Below are 21,078 nucleotides of genomic sequence, written 5' to 3'. Positions count from 1 at the left end.
TAAGATATTTTCTAAACCTATAACTATTGTTAATACAGCTTTATTTGTTTTAAATTTTTTAAACCTACCACAGGGAAATATTTTAACAAGGCCAGAAAGACATTTTCGAAGGAATTAAAGGACACTTCTCTTCCTCTGCCCATTTGGTATCAAGACGGGTTCAATAAACAATGGAAATCTGGGAAACTAATCTTACAGGGAAAGGGATATGCTTGTATTTCCCCAGATGGATCCAATGAACTCACATGGCTTCCTCTCCGAAAGATTTGACCCAAGGGGGCCCCCGACATTCAAAATGAAGATGAAACAACAAGAACCCCAGGAGGAAGAAATTCCAATACGGGCCATGGCGGCTCTAAAGATCTCCAGGAAGCACTGCCCTTGACAGCATCAATCCTATGACCTCCCCTCTTGAGGACAGATAAAAACCCTTACTAATCAAGCTGAAAATTTGGTCTCTCAACAGGGAATGCCTTGGAGTCCTGAATACACTTTCCTGACAATGCTCAGCCTGCTAGCCTGTGCCTCCCAAACTTGACTGGGCTTTCTTACCCAACCTCCCTTTATTATAGGTCATAAAATGGACGGAGAAAAGACCGATCATATCAACTAATGACTCCACCCATATACCCCCTCCCTGGAACCCTCACACCCTGGGGAGGAGGGAAAACTAATTAACATTTCTTTAGGTTATGAAGTCCTTTCACTGTGCTTGGGCCCAGCAAAATTATGCTTTAACGTTAGTCGACAAACTTGGGCTTTCGTCCTGCCTCCAAAAGAAGACTTTTGGACATTGCTGCCCTTTGTATGTAAACCATGTTTACACTACTGAAACTTTAGGGAAAGAACAAAAAACATTATTTAAAGGTTACAAATGAAACATTACCATGACAAAGGACTTCTTGGCTGGCTTGACTGTGGAATGGCATCCACTCCACCTCCTCAAATCGTCCTCGATAAACAAATTGGGCCTGAACAATGGGACATATGGAAACTTGCTGCCAGCACCGAAGAACTTGGGACTTAGACCGGACATTTCACAGGGACCAGTCGTGGTCATAGTAACTATTTCTTTCGCTATAATCAGTCATATTTTATACAGGCCTGTGTCCCAGTTCCTTTTGTTATAGCCATAGGAAATTTACAATTTAATAAGACTTTACGTTCTGTAACTTCTATTAACTGCCAATTTTGTGTTACCCCTGTTCATTTCAATCATAATACCTACAACTGGGAACAAATCAAATTTCATTTACATGATAATGCCTCTCTGAATGTACAATTACTGCAAAAGGAAATCTTTGAAACTTCTTCTACACATCTGCCCTCTTCCACTAATTTGGAAACTTTAGCTGAACAAACTATCTGGGCCAGACCCACGAGAATGGTTTCAAAGTATTACCCACAGCATCCGGTCTGGAACTGGAACTTTGGTGATTATCTTGATAATTGTATTTGTTGTTTATCGTTGCCTTTCTACAAGGTTGGTTAATATTAACCAGACTCAATTGATCAGGACCCTTTTTTTTTTTTTTTTTTTACAAATATAATAAAATAGGGGGACTTGTCAGGAAGCATTTAACAGGAGGCTTCCTGTGCGCTGTTTTGGATCTGATAGGAATCCTCTATTCCTTATTAATTCCTGAATATTCAGGAGTTAAGATGAAAGGCAAGCCTTTCCCGGGGCTGAGGAATCCAGGCATCTCCTTCGATAGTTTTTCAATACAGTGGTAAGTACCCTCTTCCTTCTTACGAACCATACAGTAAAAGTGATTGTTTACAACTCTCTCTCTTTAACATGGATCGCCTTATGTTTTTTAAGTCTGGAATTTTAATCTTTATCTTTGCTGAGAATAACTACCTTGTAAGACAGTATATATGCTCACACCATGTTGATTAAAACCTTTGCTCCATCAGAGCTTGGGTCCCCGTGTCTATCTGTCTGTCTGTCTTTCTCTATTTCTGGCTGATTCCCTGTAGCGCAAAAGTCGGCTGTGTAACCCGGGGAATATTAGCCTCTTTCCTTCTTTCACTCTCTCATCATCGACTATAGACCACCAGGTTCCAGTCCAATAAATGACCAACAGGAGGGACTGTGAACAACTTATTTTGTAAGCTGTCTGACCATGGTAATGATTTGGGGAAGTAGTAAGACTGTCAGTTTCGTCTTTTTCAGTAAGTATAAGTTAGTAGGTATCTGGGTTCAGGTCACCTGACTAAACACTTACACAGAAATATCTCTGACACAAAGACAACAAATTAAGCTTTGGCAGCAAGAATAAGTACAAATCTTTTAAAAAATGGATTCTCTTCTCCTTGTGCCTACTCCCTTTTTTGTGACGATTTCCTTGAGCAAACTTCTAACTGTAACTCCTTTGTCCTTTTAGTATGAATGTACATCTTTTAGAAAGCTAAGCCTCTTGCTGGTTTACAACCTTAAGAAGTCTTTCTCAGTGGCTTTGATGTCATCTGTTTGAAGTGTAAAAATCAAGGAAGGAGTCCCCATATCCTTATCCGTTTGAGTCTGAGCTTGGTACTTAGTTCTATGTTGTGACTACATGGTTATAAAGACACTGACAAGTCTTATTTTTTCCTTTTATATAAGAGTAATTAACACAAACACCATCTCACTACCAGTGAATTTAGAGAGAACCATGTGTAGCAAATGGTTCAGTTAAGTCCTCTTAAGGACAAATTACTGTTTATCATGAGGGTACCTACATAATATGAAACAGGTTGCACCTGCGTAGATACTAAAAGTGGTGAGAATTCAGTCTTCGCAATCCCACTAGCAGACTGCTCGTGATGTGCATAGCCATCTGGTTAAATGCTTATTTGATAATAAAACTATTTAGTTCTTTCCCACATTTGTAGAGAGGAATTTCTTGGTTGGCAGATTTTATTTTTTAATAATTTCTGTAACAACTCCCATGACCTGAAATATCCCCTCAGAACATGAGCAAATTGTTAGAATCTTGAAAGGACCAATCAACTTTTGGACCCAAACTTTATCATGCACTTGTCCACCAAGAGGGTTGTCCTGCATGCAGACAAGCATTCTGATTTGATATACATAGCTATATCTGTATCTCCTGTCTCGCAAACTTTGCTTATACATAGACCACGGTGACTTCAAAGTACCTCCTCTCAGAGCTGCCCCTCAGGTGTCCCTTCTTCCAGGCTAACCGCATGCAGAATTTCACCTATCGCTGCAGGCCGGGCAACACCCCACGCACACTCAGGAGAAACTCTCTGGTAACAAAAAGGTCAGGAGCAAGATTTAACGCGAAAGGCAATCAACACACTTCTGGGAAACTTAATCCTCCTCTGTGCCACCAGACTTGGGCAAGAAAGTTACAGCAATTTTCCATCCTGGTATTTTCAAAAAAAGAAATGAAGGTAGGGAACCAAGCTCTACACTCATCCAATTAAGAGGAAGATCCACCTTTTGCACTTGGGCTTTCCGACCTCGCCCTTCTCACCAACCTCCCTCCCTGGCTGGGGTTCTTATTTACTCCCAGAACAGGGAAGCCATAGAGAAGGAAACGGCAACCCACTCCAGTATTCTTGCCTGGAGAATTCCGTGGACAGAGGAGCCTGGTGGGCTGCTGTCCATGGCGTCGCACAGAGTCGGACACGACTGAAGCGACTTAGCGTGCATGCATGCATTGGAGAAGGAAATGGCAACCCACTCCAGTATTCTTGCCTGGAGAATCCCAGGGACAGAGGAGCCTAATAGGCTGCCGTCTGTGGGGTCGCACAGAATCGGACACGACTGAAGCGACTTAGCAGCAGCAAGGAAGCCAAGAGCTTCCAAGCAAACACATTAAAGGATCATACACAATGACGGGAAGCTTTTTCAACCCCTCATCCAGGGAAAGCCCCAGTCCCAGTCCCCGCCACCTGCCAGGGATCCCGTGGCCTCACCTGCGGACCGCGAGGGGCGCAGCCGAAGCCTGCGGCCGCCTCGTCTCCGGCCCCGCGTCAGCTTGTAGAAGCAGTAGCAGGCGCCGGCCGCGAGGACCAGGCCCGCCGCCACCCAGCCCACGTCCCGGGCGCCGCCCATGCTACCTCTGGGGCCGCGCACAGCGCTGGGCCCGGCGCGGGAGTGTCCGAAGCCAGCGGGTCCAGGCGCCGCCGCCCGGGATTGCGCCGCCGGAGAAAGGAAATGGGCGACTGAGCTCCGCCTCTCAGAAACCGCCCCGCTGAAAAGTGAAAGAGTCCACTCAGCCCGTAAGCTTCCCGGCGGCTTCCTGGGGAATGGGCGGGGCACGGCTGGAGGCGATCTAGACTGGGTGAAGCGCAGCAAGCACTGCACCGCCCAAGAGCACACGCCGGGGGCCGCCCCGGACGCCCGGAGGCAGCTCCCTGCCCGGGGCCGAGGCCCGCCTCTCTTCCCGGCAGGCCACTGAGGGCGCGAAGCAACGCAATGCGTAGCCCCGCCTTCTACGTCGCGCGGTTGCCGTGGCAACGCCGGGACGCGCTAGCCCCTCGCTCCGGAGTGGCTCTTGCTGCTCCCGGCGTGGGGAGGGCCACCGAGCAGCGCAGCTTTTCAGTAGGGCCTCAGGTCATGGCCTCGCTGCGCCGGGCCAGCCCCAGGCTGAGGAAATACTTCAAGGAGAACTACATTCCTCAGGTCTGCGAGGTACTGGAGCCACGTGGCGGCGGAGTTAGAAAAGGGAAGAAGGGGCAGAGAATTCCCAGAGGAGGGACTGGAATTTGGCGAAGAGAGGAAGTGGAGGTTAAGGGGAGCGAAAAGGGGAGAGATGAAGTCAGCTTTGGACAGGGCGGCGGTCTGGGCTGAACACACAGATCAGAGTAGAAGACAGCGGGGTGATGGTGGCTGAAAGGGGAGGGGGGTGGGAATGAGTGACATCTCCCAGGGAGAAAGGGGAAAAGGCCTCAGGACAGAAACCCCAAACTCCAGCTTTTAAGGTTTGGACAAGAGGAACTAAGGGCTAGAGGAGTGAGAATGAAATGCGTTGGAGATAGAGGAAGAAAAGCAGGAGAGTGTGGCCTTATGAAGAAAGTGGGCAATAGTGTCACCTAAGATAAAGACTTGAAAAGTTGTAGTGGATTTGGCCCAAAGTAAGTGTGGGTTTTCAATGGAGTGATGAAGGCAGAAAATAGATTGAGGTTAGCTGAGGAGTGGAAACTGAGATCTTTAGATAGAAGGTGAGTGAAGTCACACAGTCGTGTCTGACTTTTTGTGATTCCATGGACTGTAGCCCACCAGGCTCCTCTGTCCATGGGGTTTTCCAGGCAAGAATACTGGAGTGAGTTGCCATTTCCTTCTCCAGGGGATCTTCCTGACCCAGAAAGTAGTCAGCCATTTGTGTGAAAGGAAGATCCACACAACCAAGACTTAAATGGGAGGAAAGACTGTCCTTCCCCACCCACCTTGTAACAGGAAGGAAGGAGGAAAGACTGTCCTTCCCCACCCACCTTGTAACAGGAAGGAAGAAGGACAAGGGGTGGATAGGCTTTGTAGGCTCCGAGTTCAGTTCAGTTCAGTTCAGTTGCTCAGTTGTGTCCGACTCTTTGCGACCCCATGAATCGCAGCACGCCAGGCCTCCCTGTCCATCACCAACTCCCGGTGTTTACTCAAACCCATGTCCGAGTTAGGAAGCCAATAAAATTATCTTCTGGTGACTTCCATTTTCTCTACAAATATGAGGTGAAATGTTTGTCAAGAATGAGGATGTTTGGGAGGAGATGGCGGTTGTAGAAGGGGTTTTGAGTAGTTAAGTTATTCAGACAAGGAGGGAGAATTAGAAGTCCAGGGAAGGAAAGAAGAAGGGTAAGGCAGTGTTGAGAGCCCAGCTCGGGGAGTAATCTCCTATGCAAGTCGGGATGGGGGGGCAATTCAGTACAGCCCTCTCCTTTTGGGATGGTAATTTTCAAATATTTATTAAAATGTTAAATATGAATATCCTTAAACCAAGCATTTCCACTTCTGAGGATCCACTTTAGAGACATACTTGCTCATGTAACCAGAAGGATTTACAAGTATATTCATTGTAACATTGTCACATAGTGAACATAGTAAATAAGGGAATGGGATATTATGTAGAACAATATATACCTGTGCCTTAAGACAAAAATGCAAATTACCTAACAAATGTGTCTACTAAAATCTAGCTACTTATCTGACTTCATATTTGTATGCATATGTGTATTTGTATATAAGTGTGTTTTTATATGTGTGTGTATGTATATAAGACAATAATACATGCATAGAATATATGGCAAACTATTAACAGCAAATGTTTTGGGGGATAGCTTTAGGGGAGAACTCTAATCTTTTACTCCATATACATCTGTATGGTTTTAATTTTTTTTATGATGAGTTTCATTCATGTTTTACCTCTATACAATTATATTTGAAAATGTGTAGAAAGCTTGCTACTTATCTTCCCAGTTGCATGATTTTCTCAAGCAGCACTCAGTAAATCAGACCTAAGTACACAAATAAGAGTTGGTTTCATCCAGGATAGGAGTTTGCCACACATGTATAATGAAAGGGCAGTGGGGAGGGAGCTAAGCTTTTGAGAGTGCCTAAAGTGATGGGCCTAGGACTCTAAGGACTGCATGGGATATGAGAACAAGACATAATACTGATATGTGGGTAGAAAGTGGAAGTTTGTAAGAGGTGAATGAAAAAGGGTAGAGGAAGTATTTGAGTGAGGGAGCTGGAAAAGTAGGAGGTAGGGGCCAGAAAGTGGAATGTTTGCACAATTATCTCTCAGAATCATCTTTTTTTTTCTATTAAACGTTTTTCTTGGTTAGATATATTAACACATGACTGACTTCATAGTGCACAATTTCAAACTTTTATAAAGAAAATGAATTTTAGTTTCCATGGGGAGAACCTGAAAAATCTGGATCATCGATTTTTCCTTTTTGAAACCATTTTTGTACTATCATCAATGCAAGTAGGCCTGGAGGGGTGAAACTGCCCTCACACTCAGAGCTGGGGAAGAAGACAGAGCCTCTTCAAAGGATGTAATACAGTCATCCCTTAGTATCCTCAGCTTTGGTTCCAGGACCCCCATGGATATTAAAATCTATGCATACACAGTATTTACATACAACCTACTTCCATCTTACTGTATAAATCACCTCTAAATAAATCATCTCTAGATCACTTATAGTACCTAATCCAGTATAAATGCCATGTAAATAATTGCCTCCACATAGAAAATTAAAGTTTTGCTTTTTGAAACAATGGAATTTTTTCCCAGTCATTTTGGACCCACATTTGGTTGAATAAACAACCTGCAGATACAGAGGGCTGACTGTATTTATGATTCAGTATGAAGCCATTCTGAGTCATAGCTATGTCCAAGTTGGCCATGGAACAGGTAGCACAAGTGGACTTGAGTTGAGGATCAGGGAAGTTGTAACCTCTCCTCGCCTTCCTCTCCACTTGCCATAAAACTGCCCAGCTGCTGGAGGCACCCCTGGTTCCTCCTCTGGATGAGAGCATCTCTTCCACACCAGCCTACCACCCTGCTTTGCCCCCAGAGAAAGGAAGCCCTTAGAAGTGCTCCCTACTGCCTAAGACAATATTATTCTAAGGAGTCCTTCACTCATCTCTGCTACCACATTACCAGCAGGTGCAAGAGAGTGTCACATACCCACCTTAACCTGGTTACCTGTTTTCTTTCCATCTATTCACCTGATCCAATTTTCCATGCCTAGAACTCTTCTAAAACCCATCTTCTGCAAGTTTTGGAATACATTATCTTTCATCACAGATTTCCATGTATATTTAACCTCTTCTGAACTCCACCTACCTGTTCTGAATAAAACCTGGTTGTCTCCTTAGGATATCATTTCCCTGCCAACTTTTGAATAGAGGCTGATTTTCTTTCTTTTAATCCTACTTGATTCACTGGGCTTACTTAATCAGTTGATTCATATTTTTCATCTGTTTTAGAGAATTCTTGATCATTTTCAAATTTTGCTTCTACCTAATTCTCTCTTCTCCTTCTGGGACTCCCGTCATAAATATGTTAGCTTTTTCTTTTTTTTTAACTTGGTCCTATGCCTCTTTTGTTCTTTTCTGTTTTTTCCCCCATTCTCTTTTCCCTCTGTGCTTAAGTTTGGATAGTTTTCATTGATTGTCTTCAAGTTTACAGATTCTATTTTGTGCTGAGTCTAGTCTACTGTTAAGTATATCAAATGAGTTCTTAATTTCAGATAGTGCATTTTTCAGTTCTAGAATGTCCATTTGATTTTTTATACATTCCAATTAAAATCCTGCATCTTTTCATCCTTTTTGTCTATCATTTCCTATTTTCTTTAACATGTTAATTATTATTAATTTAAAATCATTGTTAATATGAACAACTTTGAATTAAATTATTTATTAGAATTTAGTTATTAAAATAGAATAAATATTCTTTATTCAAATTACTGGTGTGATTTCTGTCTCCTAACTGGATCCTGACTGATACAGAAGGCTTAACTGGAAGGCTACACAAGGGAACTTTCTGGGAAGTTGGAAAACGACTGAGATTTAAGTGTATCCATTGTCAGAATTACACAACTAGGATTTCTGCGTTTGAATTCATGTAGATTTTACCTAAAATATTATAATAGAGAACAGGTGGAAAATGGGGAAACATATAATCTAGATGAAATTAATGTTATGTTGATTTAACCCAAAGAATCACACAAATCACAGAATGGTGACAGCTGTTGAAACTCGGTGATGGGCACATAGGGGTTCATTGTTTATATATGTTTGAAATTTTCCATAATAAAGTGTTAAAAGATAGTCATGGCTGTGTGTTTTCTATCTTAATGTATGTAGCTAGGGATGGATGGAATGACAAGCTTGATCTGGCTATACAGTCATTTATCATTTGTTTTCTGTATCAATTATTCATTGCTGTGTAACACAACGACAAAACTTCGTGGCCTAAAAGAACATGAAGCATTTGGTTTAGTTTGCTTAAAAATCTTAAATTCTTGCAAGGATCTTTAGGGAAAGCTTGTCCCTGCTCCATGTGATACCATCTAGGGTGGATCAGCAGGGTGTTAAAGATCCACTTTTAAGATGGTTCATTCACATACCTGGCAAGTTGGTGCCAGAGGTAGGTCTGTGAACCAGGAGGCTTGGTTCCTCCATGTGCCTCTCCATGGGCTGCTTGGACTTCCTCACAATATGGAGGCTCAGTTCTAAGAGCAAATGTCCCCAGAGAGAACTAAGTAGAAGTTATATCATCATTTATGACCTAGGCTTGGAAGTCAACATAACATTATTTTCACCTTGATTCAAGAGGAGGGAACATAGACCCCACTTCTTAATGGGAAGTGTATCAAAGTCACAATCCAAAAAGAGCTCATGGGATGGGAGATATTGTAATGGCCATTTTGGGAATATAATCAGATATACCCAGCTTGTTCATACAAGAATCTGGGATCAAGTTGGATCTCAAAGTATTATCTGAACAAAGATATCGTTTACTATCACCCAGCAAGTGGGTCTCAACCCTTCTGTAAATATCCCTTCTCCTTTCTTTTCTATGTTCCTCAGGTGCAGATGTATACTGGACACTAACAAGCTGCCTACACAACATCTACTTCCCTCTTCCTATTATTTCTTACATTCTTATTCCATAACTACCTCTTCCCCACATAGCCTGGGTGCTTCAGGGAAGCTGATTATCCTTATCTCTGGGGTTGGACCCTGATTGACTTATGGTAACTAGCACATTCAAGTTCCCCCGGTCATAATGTTTGTGACTATGGCAGGTGGTAGCAAGGATCATGGAGGAGGGCAAGATGTGATCTAAACCATTTTAGGTCAGGTTGCTGGTTGGAATGCTGGGACAGAGATCTAGCATCTCTGGATGTTTGTGGGGAAGTATGTAGCCCTGGGAGCCATCGCCAATTCTCTTGTGTCCACGTGGGAAGATGGTTTTAGGATGAAGGAAGGTAGAGTGGGAAAATGGAAAGAAATCAGGTCTTTCCTGACGTCAGTAAGTCACTGGATTAAATTCACCCTACAGCAGGATCTACCTTTAGAATTTCTAGTGTAGGACCAATAAACTCCATGTTTAGTTGACATTTATAATTGAAGCCTAAAGTGTCTGAAGCAATGTAAGGGAATTATATTAATATTTTATTATGAGATTGCCTAGGTTTGACTCTTGGTGTTGCCAATTACTAAGTGTGTAAGTCTGAGCAAGTTTCTAAATCTCTCTGACTCAGTTTTATTTGTAGTCAGATTCCAGATGAATGAGAGACAGGCCCTCACTTTGTAGAGGAGGAGAAAGCAATTGTGAAAGGAAAGAATGGGAAAAGAAAACCACAAAATGTGTCCTGAGGCAAATTAAGTTCAGGAAAGAATATGTGGAGAAGGTGAGGATCTGGAGACTGGGGAGTCCTTTATACTATTCACTCTCACATACCCCTTGGAAAGCCTTTGTGGGCTTCTAGAGATTTGCACACCAGCTTAAAGACTGCTGGATTTTATGTTCAATTCAAGTTAATCAGGTTCCTTTTTTTTTTTTTTTTAAACAACAGATTAGGATCTTTTTTTTTTTTCTTGGACAGGATGGCAAGAGTGGACAGCTAAGAAGGGTACCTTAGACCATTTTTCATCAGCAAACATTTGCTGGGCATCTATCCTGTGCTGGTAGAAAATACCTCAATAGCTTCAACCACTTGCAGCTATGACTCTGAAGCTGTCTCTAGCTCAAAGTTTCTCCTTAATACCCTATGCATTTATCCATTTCGGTGTCCTACAGACACATTAAAGTAAAAGAAATAGGTGACATTAGATTCTCTACAAACCAATCTATCCAGAACATAATCATTTCAATATGGACTCATACTGACTCAATATAAAATCATATTGTCTTCAAAACAATGTGTGTACTTTATACTTGCAGCACATGTCAGTTTGGACAAGCCACATCTGAAGTGCTCAATTGTTCAGTCGCTTAGTTGTGTCTGACTCAATAGCAACATGAAATTAGTAGCTGCCACATTACACAGTGGAGAAGGCAATGGCACCCCACTCCAGTACTCTTGCCTGGAAAATCCCATGGATGGAGGAGCCTGGTAGGCTGCGGTTCATGGAGTCGCTAAGAGTCGGACACGACTGAGCAACTTCACTTTCACTTTTCACTTTCACACATTGGAGAAGGAAATGGCAACCCACTCCAATGTTCTTGCCTGGAGAATCCCAGGGCCGGGGGAGCCTGGTGGGCTGCCGTCTATGGGATCACACAGAGTCGGACACGACTGAAGTGACTTAGCAGCAGCAACTTTAGACAGTGCAAGTTGAGAATGTATTAACATATTTAATAAGTCAGAGAAAATTACCTTTGACCCAGAAATGATCATTGTGTCTCTGAGAAGGTTGTTGTTTCCACGGGCACCCAGTTTCTGGAACTTTAGCAAGAGTCTGAGTAGCACAGGGAAGGTGAAGTGGCTGTCTAGTCAGGTTGGTCACCTGCAGTGTGTCACAGATGGGACAGTTGTTCTCACATGCACCGAAGCAAATACATACCTATTTTCAAATCTTTAGGAATCATAATGATTAGTGTTTATTGTGGAAATGAACAAAGTGATATGAACATTCTGTAGATTGAATGTTTCTCCCCAGAATTCATATGTTAAAACCCAATCTCCAATGTGATGGTATTAGGAGGTGTGGCCTTTGGGAGGTGATTAGATCATGAGGGTGGAGCCCTCGTGGATGGAGTATGAGTCCTTATAATGAAGACTCCAGAGAGTTCCATTCAGCCTTCTGTCACATGAGGGCACTGTCAGAAGATGGCCATCTATGAAGTACTGCTTACCAGACACAGAATCTTCCTGCACTTTGATCCTGGATTTCCCAGTCTCTAGAACTGTGAGAAATATGTTTCTGTTGCTTATTAGTCATCCAGTCTATGGTGTTCTGTTATAAGATTCCAAACGGACTAAAACAGAGAATAAGTCATGGACTAAGTGTTGCCATGGCTTGTCTTAAACCACAAAAGCCTTTAAACCCTTAGCTGAGAAAGACTCCAGGCGAGACTTCTGCGGATATGAGTAGGGATTCAACAAGTGGTCCTGCCATCTTTCTGAATTTCACTATCCCTTTGAGATTCTCTCTTTGGTTACTATTGTATCTTGCATCCCTATCTAAATGAAGGACATATCAAATGTACAGAAAATCATGGGTGGCTAGTGTCTTAGTTGTCTTGGGCTGCTAAAATAAAATGTCATACACTGGGTGGCTCAAATAACAAAAAATTGTTTTCTCAGTTCTGAAGGCTGAAAGTCTATGATCATGGTGCCAACATGGCTGAGTTCTGGTGATGGTTCCCCTCCTAGCCTGCAGATGGCTGCCTTCTCACCATGTCCTCACTGGGCAGAGAAAGAGCAAATGTCCCTGGTATCTCTTTATATGAGGGTGCTAATCCCATTGTAAGGATCCTATCCTCATGACCTCATCTAAACCTTATTAGCTCCCAAAGGCCCAGTCTCCAAAAACCACTACACTGAGGATTAGAGTTTCAATATATGAATTTTTCAGTGACATGATTCAGTCTATAGCAGTTGGGAAATATAAGAAAACTAACTCCACTGACAAAAATGAAATATAGATAAAACGTAGTCTTTCCCTCAAATCAACAAAATAAATGTTTTGATTCTCAGAGTTGGCAAGGTGAAATGGACACTTCCACTGGCTACTAATGAAAGTATAAACTGATACTATCTTCTTAGAAAAGCAATTTTGAGAAATGTATGAAGAGCTTCAAAATATACAGTTCGATTCTATATTTTATTTCTAGGTAAATAGAGTGAAGATATGTACATTATCATTTGCAGTGAAAATTAATATGTATATCATATAATTTTTAATAATGGAAAAAAGAAACAAATGTCCAATCATTTTGAAATTTTTTAACATTTATGGTATACTTTTTATGCAATAGATTATCAACCAATCTCAATACATGATGTCTTGAAGCATTTTTGGTGGCATGTAAAAATGCTCACAATATAATAACTAGCCAGGAATTAAGAAAAAAAGGGAGAAATAAATTATATATATTATGATACTAATTTTAATTTTGTAAAAAAATATATGTATTAAGGAAAGACTAAAATTAAAATTTTTATTAGAGGTTATTTCTGGTTGTCAGGATGATGGTTGATTTTTATTTTCTTTGTATTTTTCAATTTTCCAAATTACATCTAATATATACTATTTTTATAATCAGAAAGAGTTCCTATATTAAAAAAAATAATGAAAACAGGCTTGTGTAGGAAAATGTGCTTCCTTTTTTTTGCTTTCCCATACTATTATCAAGTGAATTTGATTGGTGGAGAATCAGAAAAACATACAGAGAAAGCATAGGAAACATAAAAACACTAATTGCTGGGAAATGTTGGCTTTTCATCCAAGGAAGTCAGGAGGTCAGAAAGGCTGGCCAGTTCGCAGGCCTTTGTCTGGTCTCCTTGGGATGCGAATCCTTTTCCTCTGGCCAGCTGGGATCTCCTGGACACCCTCTTCCCTAGATGGGCTAGCCTCTGTTTCAGCTTACGATGGCACTTTCATAAAACCCTCTCTCTGTAGTTCCAGGTAGGCCTGTGTGTCGCTGGCTGCACAGTGATAGATTTCCAAAGGTTTTTTTTGTTGTTGTTGTTTTTTAGCAGAATCCTAGTTCTAAGAATTCCTGTGAGGTATGCTCTAGAGATTAAAAAAGAGTTTTTCTTTTTCCACTTATACCCATCCAGAAACATCCAAGAGCAACTCTGCTTTCATCTGGATTATATTTTGGGATTTTCATGAGTTTAGATTCTTTTAAAAGATTTTTTTCTTTCTGATTTAAAAACTAAATTTGAAACCACTGTGATCAACCGCAGGAAATAATCTCTTCCTTCATGGTTCATATCTTCTGTGTTGCAGCAAGCTAGTGTTTTCCCTTATAGACCATTAGCATCTAGCACAGCTTTCATGCAACCTAGATGTATTTGTTTATATAGCAGAAATAAATATAGTGACCTTTTTCAGACCTTGGAGCCAAATATTTTTTAACTTTAATTTTAGATTTGAAATAAATGAACTAAACAATCAAAGATTTGGGGATTTGGACAATAACATATTCACTTTCTATATATTATTCTAAGATTTGGCAAAAGTATACTTTAGAAATTCAAAGCTTAAAAAAAACTGCATACTTGTCAACACTGAGAGCCTGCACCTCAATATAATTGTAGGGAAACTGAACATTGCCTTCTAATTTTTCACTCTCACTATATTCATCATTTCTTTCTCTCTGAGAACTCTGAAATACACATCCTACCACTGTTGAAATCTCCTTCCTTGGAGACATTCCTTTCAAAAGATATTTGTATTTTAAAAAGCTATCACCAAACTAGGAGTCCATACAATGAAGCCCTGTTGGTAGACTATCAAAAGTAGGTCATCAAAAGTATTTAGAAATCTGTTTCTCCCTCAGTTTTCTACAACTAGGCAGAAGTCAGCACACTGTCTACAAACAAAGCCTGCCCCATAAGGACCAAAGACGGGCAAGATATTAAGGGTATAGTGTCTACAAAACTATTAAACGGCTACATACAGAGACTACATCTGAGAGTGAAAAAGTGTTAGCTCAGGTTTCCGTTTAACATATGAGAAAGATTAAAGGAATTTGCAAAACTAGATCTGCCCAGCAGAGGGCATGTTTCAGTTACAAATCATGGTTTTTATGCAAAATTTTCCATTTTTAGAAATAAATACTTTTTAAGAATTTTTATGCAGTTTTTATACTTTGTGTTTCTCTCATGATTAAGTTTCCAAGCTGTATTTTAAAAATACATTTATTTCTAAATCACATAGATTCTACTATCAGAATTTTTTTTTTTTTTTTTTAGATTAATTGCTGCAAATACTTGCCACAGTTGTAAGAATCAGGAATTACCAAATATGTGAGCAAGAGACTACAGGCTTTTGTAGAAGAGAAGGAACTGGTCACACTAAGTCATCTTGCTAGACCTTGGAGCCAGAAGGTCGTGGCTTCTCCTGGGGGCAGCTGTGCTTGCTGAGCCCAGCCCACCGATTCATAGATACAGTTCAGAGACAAACCCATGGGACACTCAGCCAAAAAGCATATGACTTACTATTTCTCTAGTAACAACTCACCTACTCAACTTGGGATTACCTGGCTGGTAACCACCACCGCACTGGGCCACACACAATCCTGCTGGGCCTGGGATCCAATGTCTTGCTCTCACCTTATACAGACCGGTCTCCTCACCGGTCCAGTCTGCCTTAAAACTCCTCAAGTTCTAACCTCGAGAGGCATCTTCCTGTCCCTGGGGTCCCTCCTTAATGCTTAAAGCCAGTTGGTCCCTTTCAATAATCTTCAATATGTTTTAAGCTATAGAGTATCTAAAATAAAAATTTGGCACCCTCTACTTAAATGTCCACAAGACACAGAACTCCTTTTACTTTCACATTTTTAACTGTAAAATCCATAGAGACACATGCCAACACCATCTCTACCACAGATGGGGATGGTGCACATTTCTGAGATGTCACTTTGGACTTGTTTTGAAGGTTGGAGGGTACGAAGGTAGAAGGGACTTTGAACAGGGCTTAGGAACTTAGGCCACTTCCTAAGTAAAGGGGTTTCTGTATGTGATGCTGACATTGCAATTTTAAAAGCAATCTCATCTGAAAAAAAGAAAGGAAAAAAAAAACCAGCAACAAGGTGTAAACTATATGTTGATTATGATCTATTTGAAAGAAGAATGTGTTTTTGCATTTGCATATGAATAAAAATTTTTTTGGATAGATAATGTGAAAAAAAATCCTCAAGTTCTGGAGGAAGATACACACGCAACACAATTTTGTTTCAGTGCATAGTATGCGCAAGGGAGGAGTCCTGGGTTTGTAGTTTAAAAATATGCTGGCTCTGTGAATCACTTGGCCCTTCTTTGCCTCATCTGTGAAATCCAGAAGTAAGAATGTACCCGCTAAAAGTCAAGGTCATCCCTAGAGAGATTTTAGAAACACACTGAACTGTAACTCTCTGACATATGGCCATCTGTGACTTTGGCCACATGACTGATCTTGCATGGGTTTGATTGTGAATAACCTAATGGATGTAGAGGAGGAACCAGTCCTGGGTCCCAGTATGGAATTCTGGTGTCTTCACAGAGTGACTCTGACTTCATCTCTCACATTTATCCTTTACTCCAGCCAAACTGGTCTGTGCTCCTGAGGCTCTGCTCTTGCCAAGAGAAAGACCCTTACTGTTTCCTTACCACTTGAAAGTTTCTCCAACTTCTGAGTTTCCCGCAAGCATTTGGCAGTCATTTTCTTCTCAAGAAGAAATCATTTTTTATACTGCTACTTAGGCCCTTAGCATTTTTTTTTTACTATGTTTATCTGAGTATCTAAAAAGATAAACAAGATTTGTTCTCTCAAGTGTCTTACATCTACCCATTAGTTCTAATAGGCAGTTACTATCTTGCTGTTTAAATTATTGTTCTATAAAATTCTCTCTCCTAACCATTTCCCACCAAATGCATTGGTTTTAATTTCTTCTAGTAGACTTGGTATAAAGTAAGTCTCTCTTCCTCTGTCATTACACTGGCCTTTGAATGGTATGAGGGAATGTTTTAAAATTTATTTTCTCTTTGTCCAATCTTTTTTCTCTAATGGAAGTGATAATTAGCAGTGAAATGGTTTAAAAATGATGATGGCTTACTATCACTTTTATCTGTTGAGTACTTATTTTGTGCTATGAAACAAGTTAAAGTTCTTTACATACATGAATTCATTTAATTATCAGGATAGCCCTATAACATACATACTTTTATTATCCCATGTATAGTTAAGGAAACAGAAGAACAAGAGAAGTAACTTGTCAGAGGTTACATACTAGAAAATTACAGATGTCAGAGTTAAACCCAGTGGACTCCATTCATTGCATTATCTTGCTTCTTGAAAGATGGGTAGTAGTGTAAAGGAGTAGAAACAATTGTCCTGGATAAACTCCCATTTGTCCTCAGTACCCCGACATTTTTCAGAATATCTGGGAAATATTCTGGACTGAGATTAGGGAAGCAGAGCCAAAAGAAAGTGGAGGGTTGCACAATTGCTTTGTGAATTTATAAACCTGAAGAATACAACTAAGCCATGGTGTTTTTTTGTCCTTGACCATGTAAGTTTTTACTAAGAAGACTAGCAATAATAAAGCCCTACTCGTTGTTTTTCAGAATCAAACTCTGAAAATTCATCTTGTGGGCATGTTTGCATATTTTGTCTCTGCTTATAAAAACCAAGTTAATGGTTTTACAGTTTTTATTTTCACTGAGCAGAAAAAAAAATCTGTTGATTCACTAACAGATAAGCATAAGAAATACACTTTCTTATTTATATGGAGCTATGCACTATTCACACATTAATATGTCAAACCTCAGATTTTTATTTTGCCCAATGGGAAACTATGAACAATGAGATTTCTTATGTAAAAAGTGAATACTTCAAGTATGTTAGTTCTACATGACTTTGCTAGCAATCCAGAGACTTACCCTTTCAACTTGATTTGATTTCTGCAGGATAACTTTTCAGGAAAAGTAGTTTTCTGATCTGTGGAGCTTGGAAATATAAAGAAATAAGCAACTTCTCATATTCATTAATCAGAAGCCAGTTTCCTTAATAATTTATTTTAAAGGTGATCTCCAGTAAGGCACTAGTTCTCAGACTTTAGTGTGATAAGAATCACCCGGGGAGCTAATCAAAATGCAGGTTCCTATGTCTCATCCTCTGAGACTGGGTCACTTCCCAGTTTATGCTGATGCAGATGTCCTCTGGGTACCAGACCAGGATGAGGGGGAGGATGTGGAGCAGGAAGTGGAGGAGCTCAGTACTCTAGTGATCAAGGCACAGAAGTGCTAGAATGCAGATGGGCTTTTCATCAGGGCTATTTAGGGAGCTGGCTGAATTCCTGCCATTGTTGTTGTTTAGTTGCTAAGTCGTGTCTGATTCTTTTGCAACCTATGGACTGTAACCTGCCAGGCTCTGAAGTCTAGCCTCCAGGTAACAACTTCAATAGAAGGCTGTTCAAATCCAGCTTGCCAACTTTGGTGAAAATACTGATCTCCTCTGTCACAATATTCTTTAGGTTTGAGGGAGAAGGAAATTAGTCTGCAGATGGCTGAGTGGTCACTGTAAGCACCTGGGGTGGGGCTAGGTCAGAAGGCAGAGGTGAGGAGGGACAGACATGGAGGTCTTAGCACAGTCCTAAAGGCTAGGTTCCCAACTTGCAGGCTGTGCACTAAGAGAGGGACATGGAGTTACTGAAAGGGGAAAAATGTGTTGTGTGGGTTCAATCAAGAGAGATGATCCTCTTCTTATTTGAAGGATCTAATACAGGACCCGAGGCCTGCATCTGTTGACTTGGCCCATGGGGGTGGGAAGAACTCTGCATGACTGGAAGGAGGAATTATTTTGTTCATAAGAGATAAGAGCAGGAAAAAATCCAGAAAGAGTAGGTCTTGTGTGGAATAGGGGCCAAAGGGAGTGCCTCCATCACTATACACACACACACAGATACACACACACACCCAGGAGACCCACCAGTGAACCAAGAGGCAAAGAGAAATGTCTAAGGATTCCAGGTGGTTTCTGTGAGATGGGTGCTGCAAATCCTTTTCCTCTGTCTCAAATGGAGAGATATTCAATATATGTCTCACCAATACTTTAATAAGAAGTTTCTTCTTTGGGGAGGAACTCATAGAAGAAAATAAGATGGCAGCAGCTTTCTGACGTTCCATATATGTGCCTTAAGGATTATTTTAGATATAATCCAATAAGTCATTTGTTTATCAAGTACATGAACTGTGCAACAGTTTTTCAAATATAACCCTGAAAATATTGTGAATGATAAAATTTGAAAGCATTTTTAAAAGAATTTTTGAATTCACAGTAGATTTTGATTTTGATGTTGGATTTTCTCAGTCATTTTCATGGTTGAATCTGAGAAATTTTTGACTTTAAAAAGGAGTTCCTCATAGCCAAGACATGGAAGGAGCCCAAATGTCCACCAACAGATAAATGGATAAGGAAAATGCAGTATATACAACCAATGGAAAGCTACTTGGTCATAGAAAAGAAGGAAATAATGCCATTTGCAGCAACATGGATGGACCTGGATATTATCATACTAAGTGAAGTAAACCAGAAAGAGAAATACAAATGCCATATGATATCACTTATATGTGAAATCTAAAATGTGATACAAATGAACTTATTTACAAAGTAGAAACAGACTCACAGTCATAGAAAACAGTTACCAGAGGAAAAAGTTAAAAAGTGGAGAGAGACAAATTAGGAGTTTGGGATTATCAGATACAAACTACTATATATAATGTGGATAAACAACAAGGTCCTAATGTACAGCACAAGGAATTATACTCAATATCCTATAATAAACCATAATGAAAAATTATATATATATATATGGATATATGCATGTGTGATTGCTAAGTCACTTCAGTCATGTCTAACTCTGTGCAACCCTATAGACTGTAGGCTGCCAGGCTCTTCTGTCCATGGGATTCTCCAGACAAAAATACTGGAGTGGGTTACCATGCCCTCCCCCAAGAGATCTTCCCCACCCAGGGACTGAACTCATGATGTCTCCTGCATCTACGGCATTGCAGGTGGTTTCTTTACCACTGAGCCACCAGGGAAGCCCATATATATGTGTGTGTGTGTGTGTGTGTGTGTGTGTCTGCCTGCAACGTGGGAGACCAGGGTTCGATCCCTGGGTTGGGAAGATCCCCTGGAGGAGGGCATGGCGACCCACTCCAGTATTTGTGCCTGGAGAATCCCCATGGACAGATGAGCCTGGTGGGCTACGGTCCATGGGGTCGCAAAGAGGCGGACATGACTGAGCGACTAAGCATAGCACAGCATATGTATATATATATATATATACACACACATAGCATTTTGCTGTATACCGGAAACTAACATAACATTGTAAATCAACTATACGTCAATAAAAAAGGGTTCCTCATATTTAAAGTTGGTAGAAACCATTGATCTATGGTAATCACAACTACGTCTTCAGTTGGACTGTAAAGTACTCCTCAAGTAATGCAAAATTCTGTGCAATGACTCTGTTGCCATTTACAATGTATTTTTTTTAAAGAGTAAAGGTAAACTGCATTTTGTTCTTGTCATTTGGTAGCACTGAATAAATATAGCGGGGGTATCGATAAGGCACATTTACTTAAAAAGCTGTCACATTATTTGACTTTGTAATTGACTGAACAGAAAGTCTATCTGTTGCTTAGGAAGAGCATGCATATCCAGACACACTGACTGTACTTCATTTCCCCAGGCTCTGTTATGTGGTCTACTTGTTACATGTCCTGAGGATCCTCTGAGGTATTTAGAGGAAATGATCATTGGAATAATGGAAAACGGTCTTGAAACTCTACTCTGGTGAGTAATGTTTTGATTAATGGTAGGGAGATATTTTATTTTGAAGATAAAACATTCATTGTATAGTATCCAAAGACGTGTTGCTAATGAATGTTTCCAATCTTAAGATTATTAAAGAATCTTTGCATGGGCTTTCAAGTCCCCTAAACTTCAATAGTAATAATTTCTCCACTGGTTCCTAACTCAGAAACATAGCACACTGTTATCAAGAACATGTGCTCATAGGGCAGTTTATTTCAACTTGAGGATGAGGACAGAGGCATCCCTTCTTGGGGAGATGACATCAGCAGAATTGTGAGGGGGAGTAATTTGAAAAAGTTCTCCAGGTGATTCTGACATGTTTCTCCCAAGGGGAAGTGTTTTTCCTTCCCTTCCCCTCCACTCTTTAAAATCACAGATTTAATTATGGAGCTAATAATTATGAAATGAAATGATTTTTTGACTACATCTTATGATTTTATTAAAGGGATATGTGCATTGATCCATTAATGAAACCAAAAATTCGGAGACTGTCTGAAACTTACCTGGAACAACTTTTTGGACTGGATGATCAGCTGGTAAGTATTATTAACCAAACATTCTACATTATACGTCTT

The 21,078-nt window shown here is 40.5% G+C and overlaps 2 protein-coding genes across 2 annotated transcripts in view; one reads left to right on the top strand and one right to left on the bottom strand.

The window, feature by feature from the left end:
• The window catches only part of ARMC10 (armadillo repeat containing 10), a 68,541-nt gene extending 64,114 nt beyond the window's left edge, over positions 1–4,427 (bottom strand). The window contains exon 1 of the mRNA XM_043462970.1: positions 3,928–4,427. Within this exon, the coding sequence (XP_043318905.1) occupies positions 3,928–4,066 (139 nt within the window). The 5' untranslated portion in view covers positions 4,067–4,427. The remainder of the gene's footprint in view (positions 1–3,927) is intronic.
• The window catches only part of FBXL13 (F-box and leucine rich repeat protein 13), a 203,791-nt gene continuing 187,098 nt past the window's right edge, over positions 4,386–21,078 (top strand). The window contains exons 1-3 of the mRNA XM_043462331.1: positions 4,386–4,645; positions 20,379–20,482; positions 20,949–21,039. Of these exons, the coding sequence (XP_043318266.1) occupies positions 4,430–4,645; positions 20,379–20,482; positions 20,949–21,039 (411 nt within the window). The 5' untranslated portion in view covers positions 4,386–4,429. The remainder of the gene's footprint in view (positions 4,646–20,378; positions 20,483–20,948; positions 21,040–21,078) is intronic.

The sequence above is a fragment of the Cervus canadensis genome, chromosome 3 (assembly GCF_019320065.1).
Source record: "Cervus canadensis isolate Bull #8, Minnesota chromosome 3, ASM1932006v1, whole genome shotgun sequence".
Lineage (NCBI taxonomy): Eukaryota > Metazoa > Chordata > Mammalia > Artiodactyla > Cervidae > Cervus > Cervus canadensis.
The sequence above is the reverse complement of the archived record's forward strand: the minus strand, read 5'-3'. Positions and strand labels throughout refer to the sequence as shown.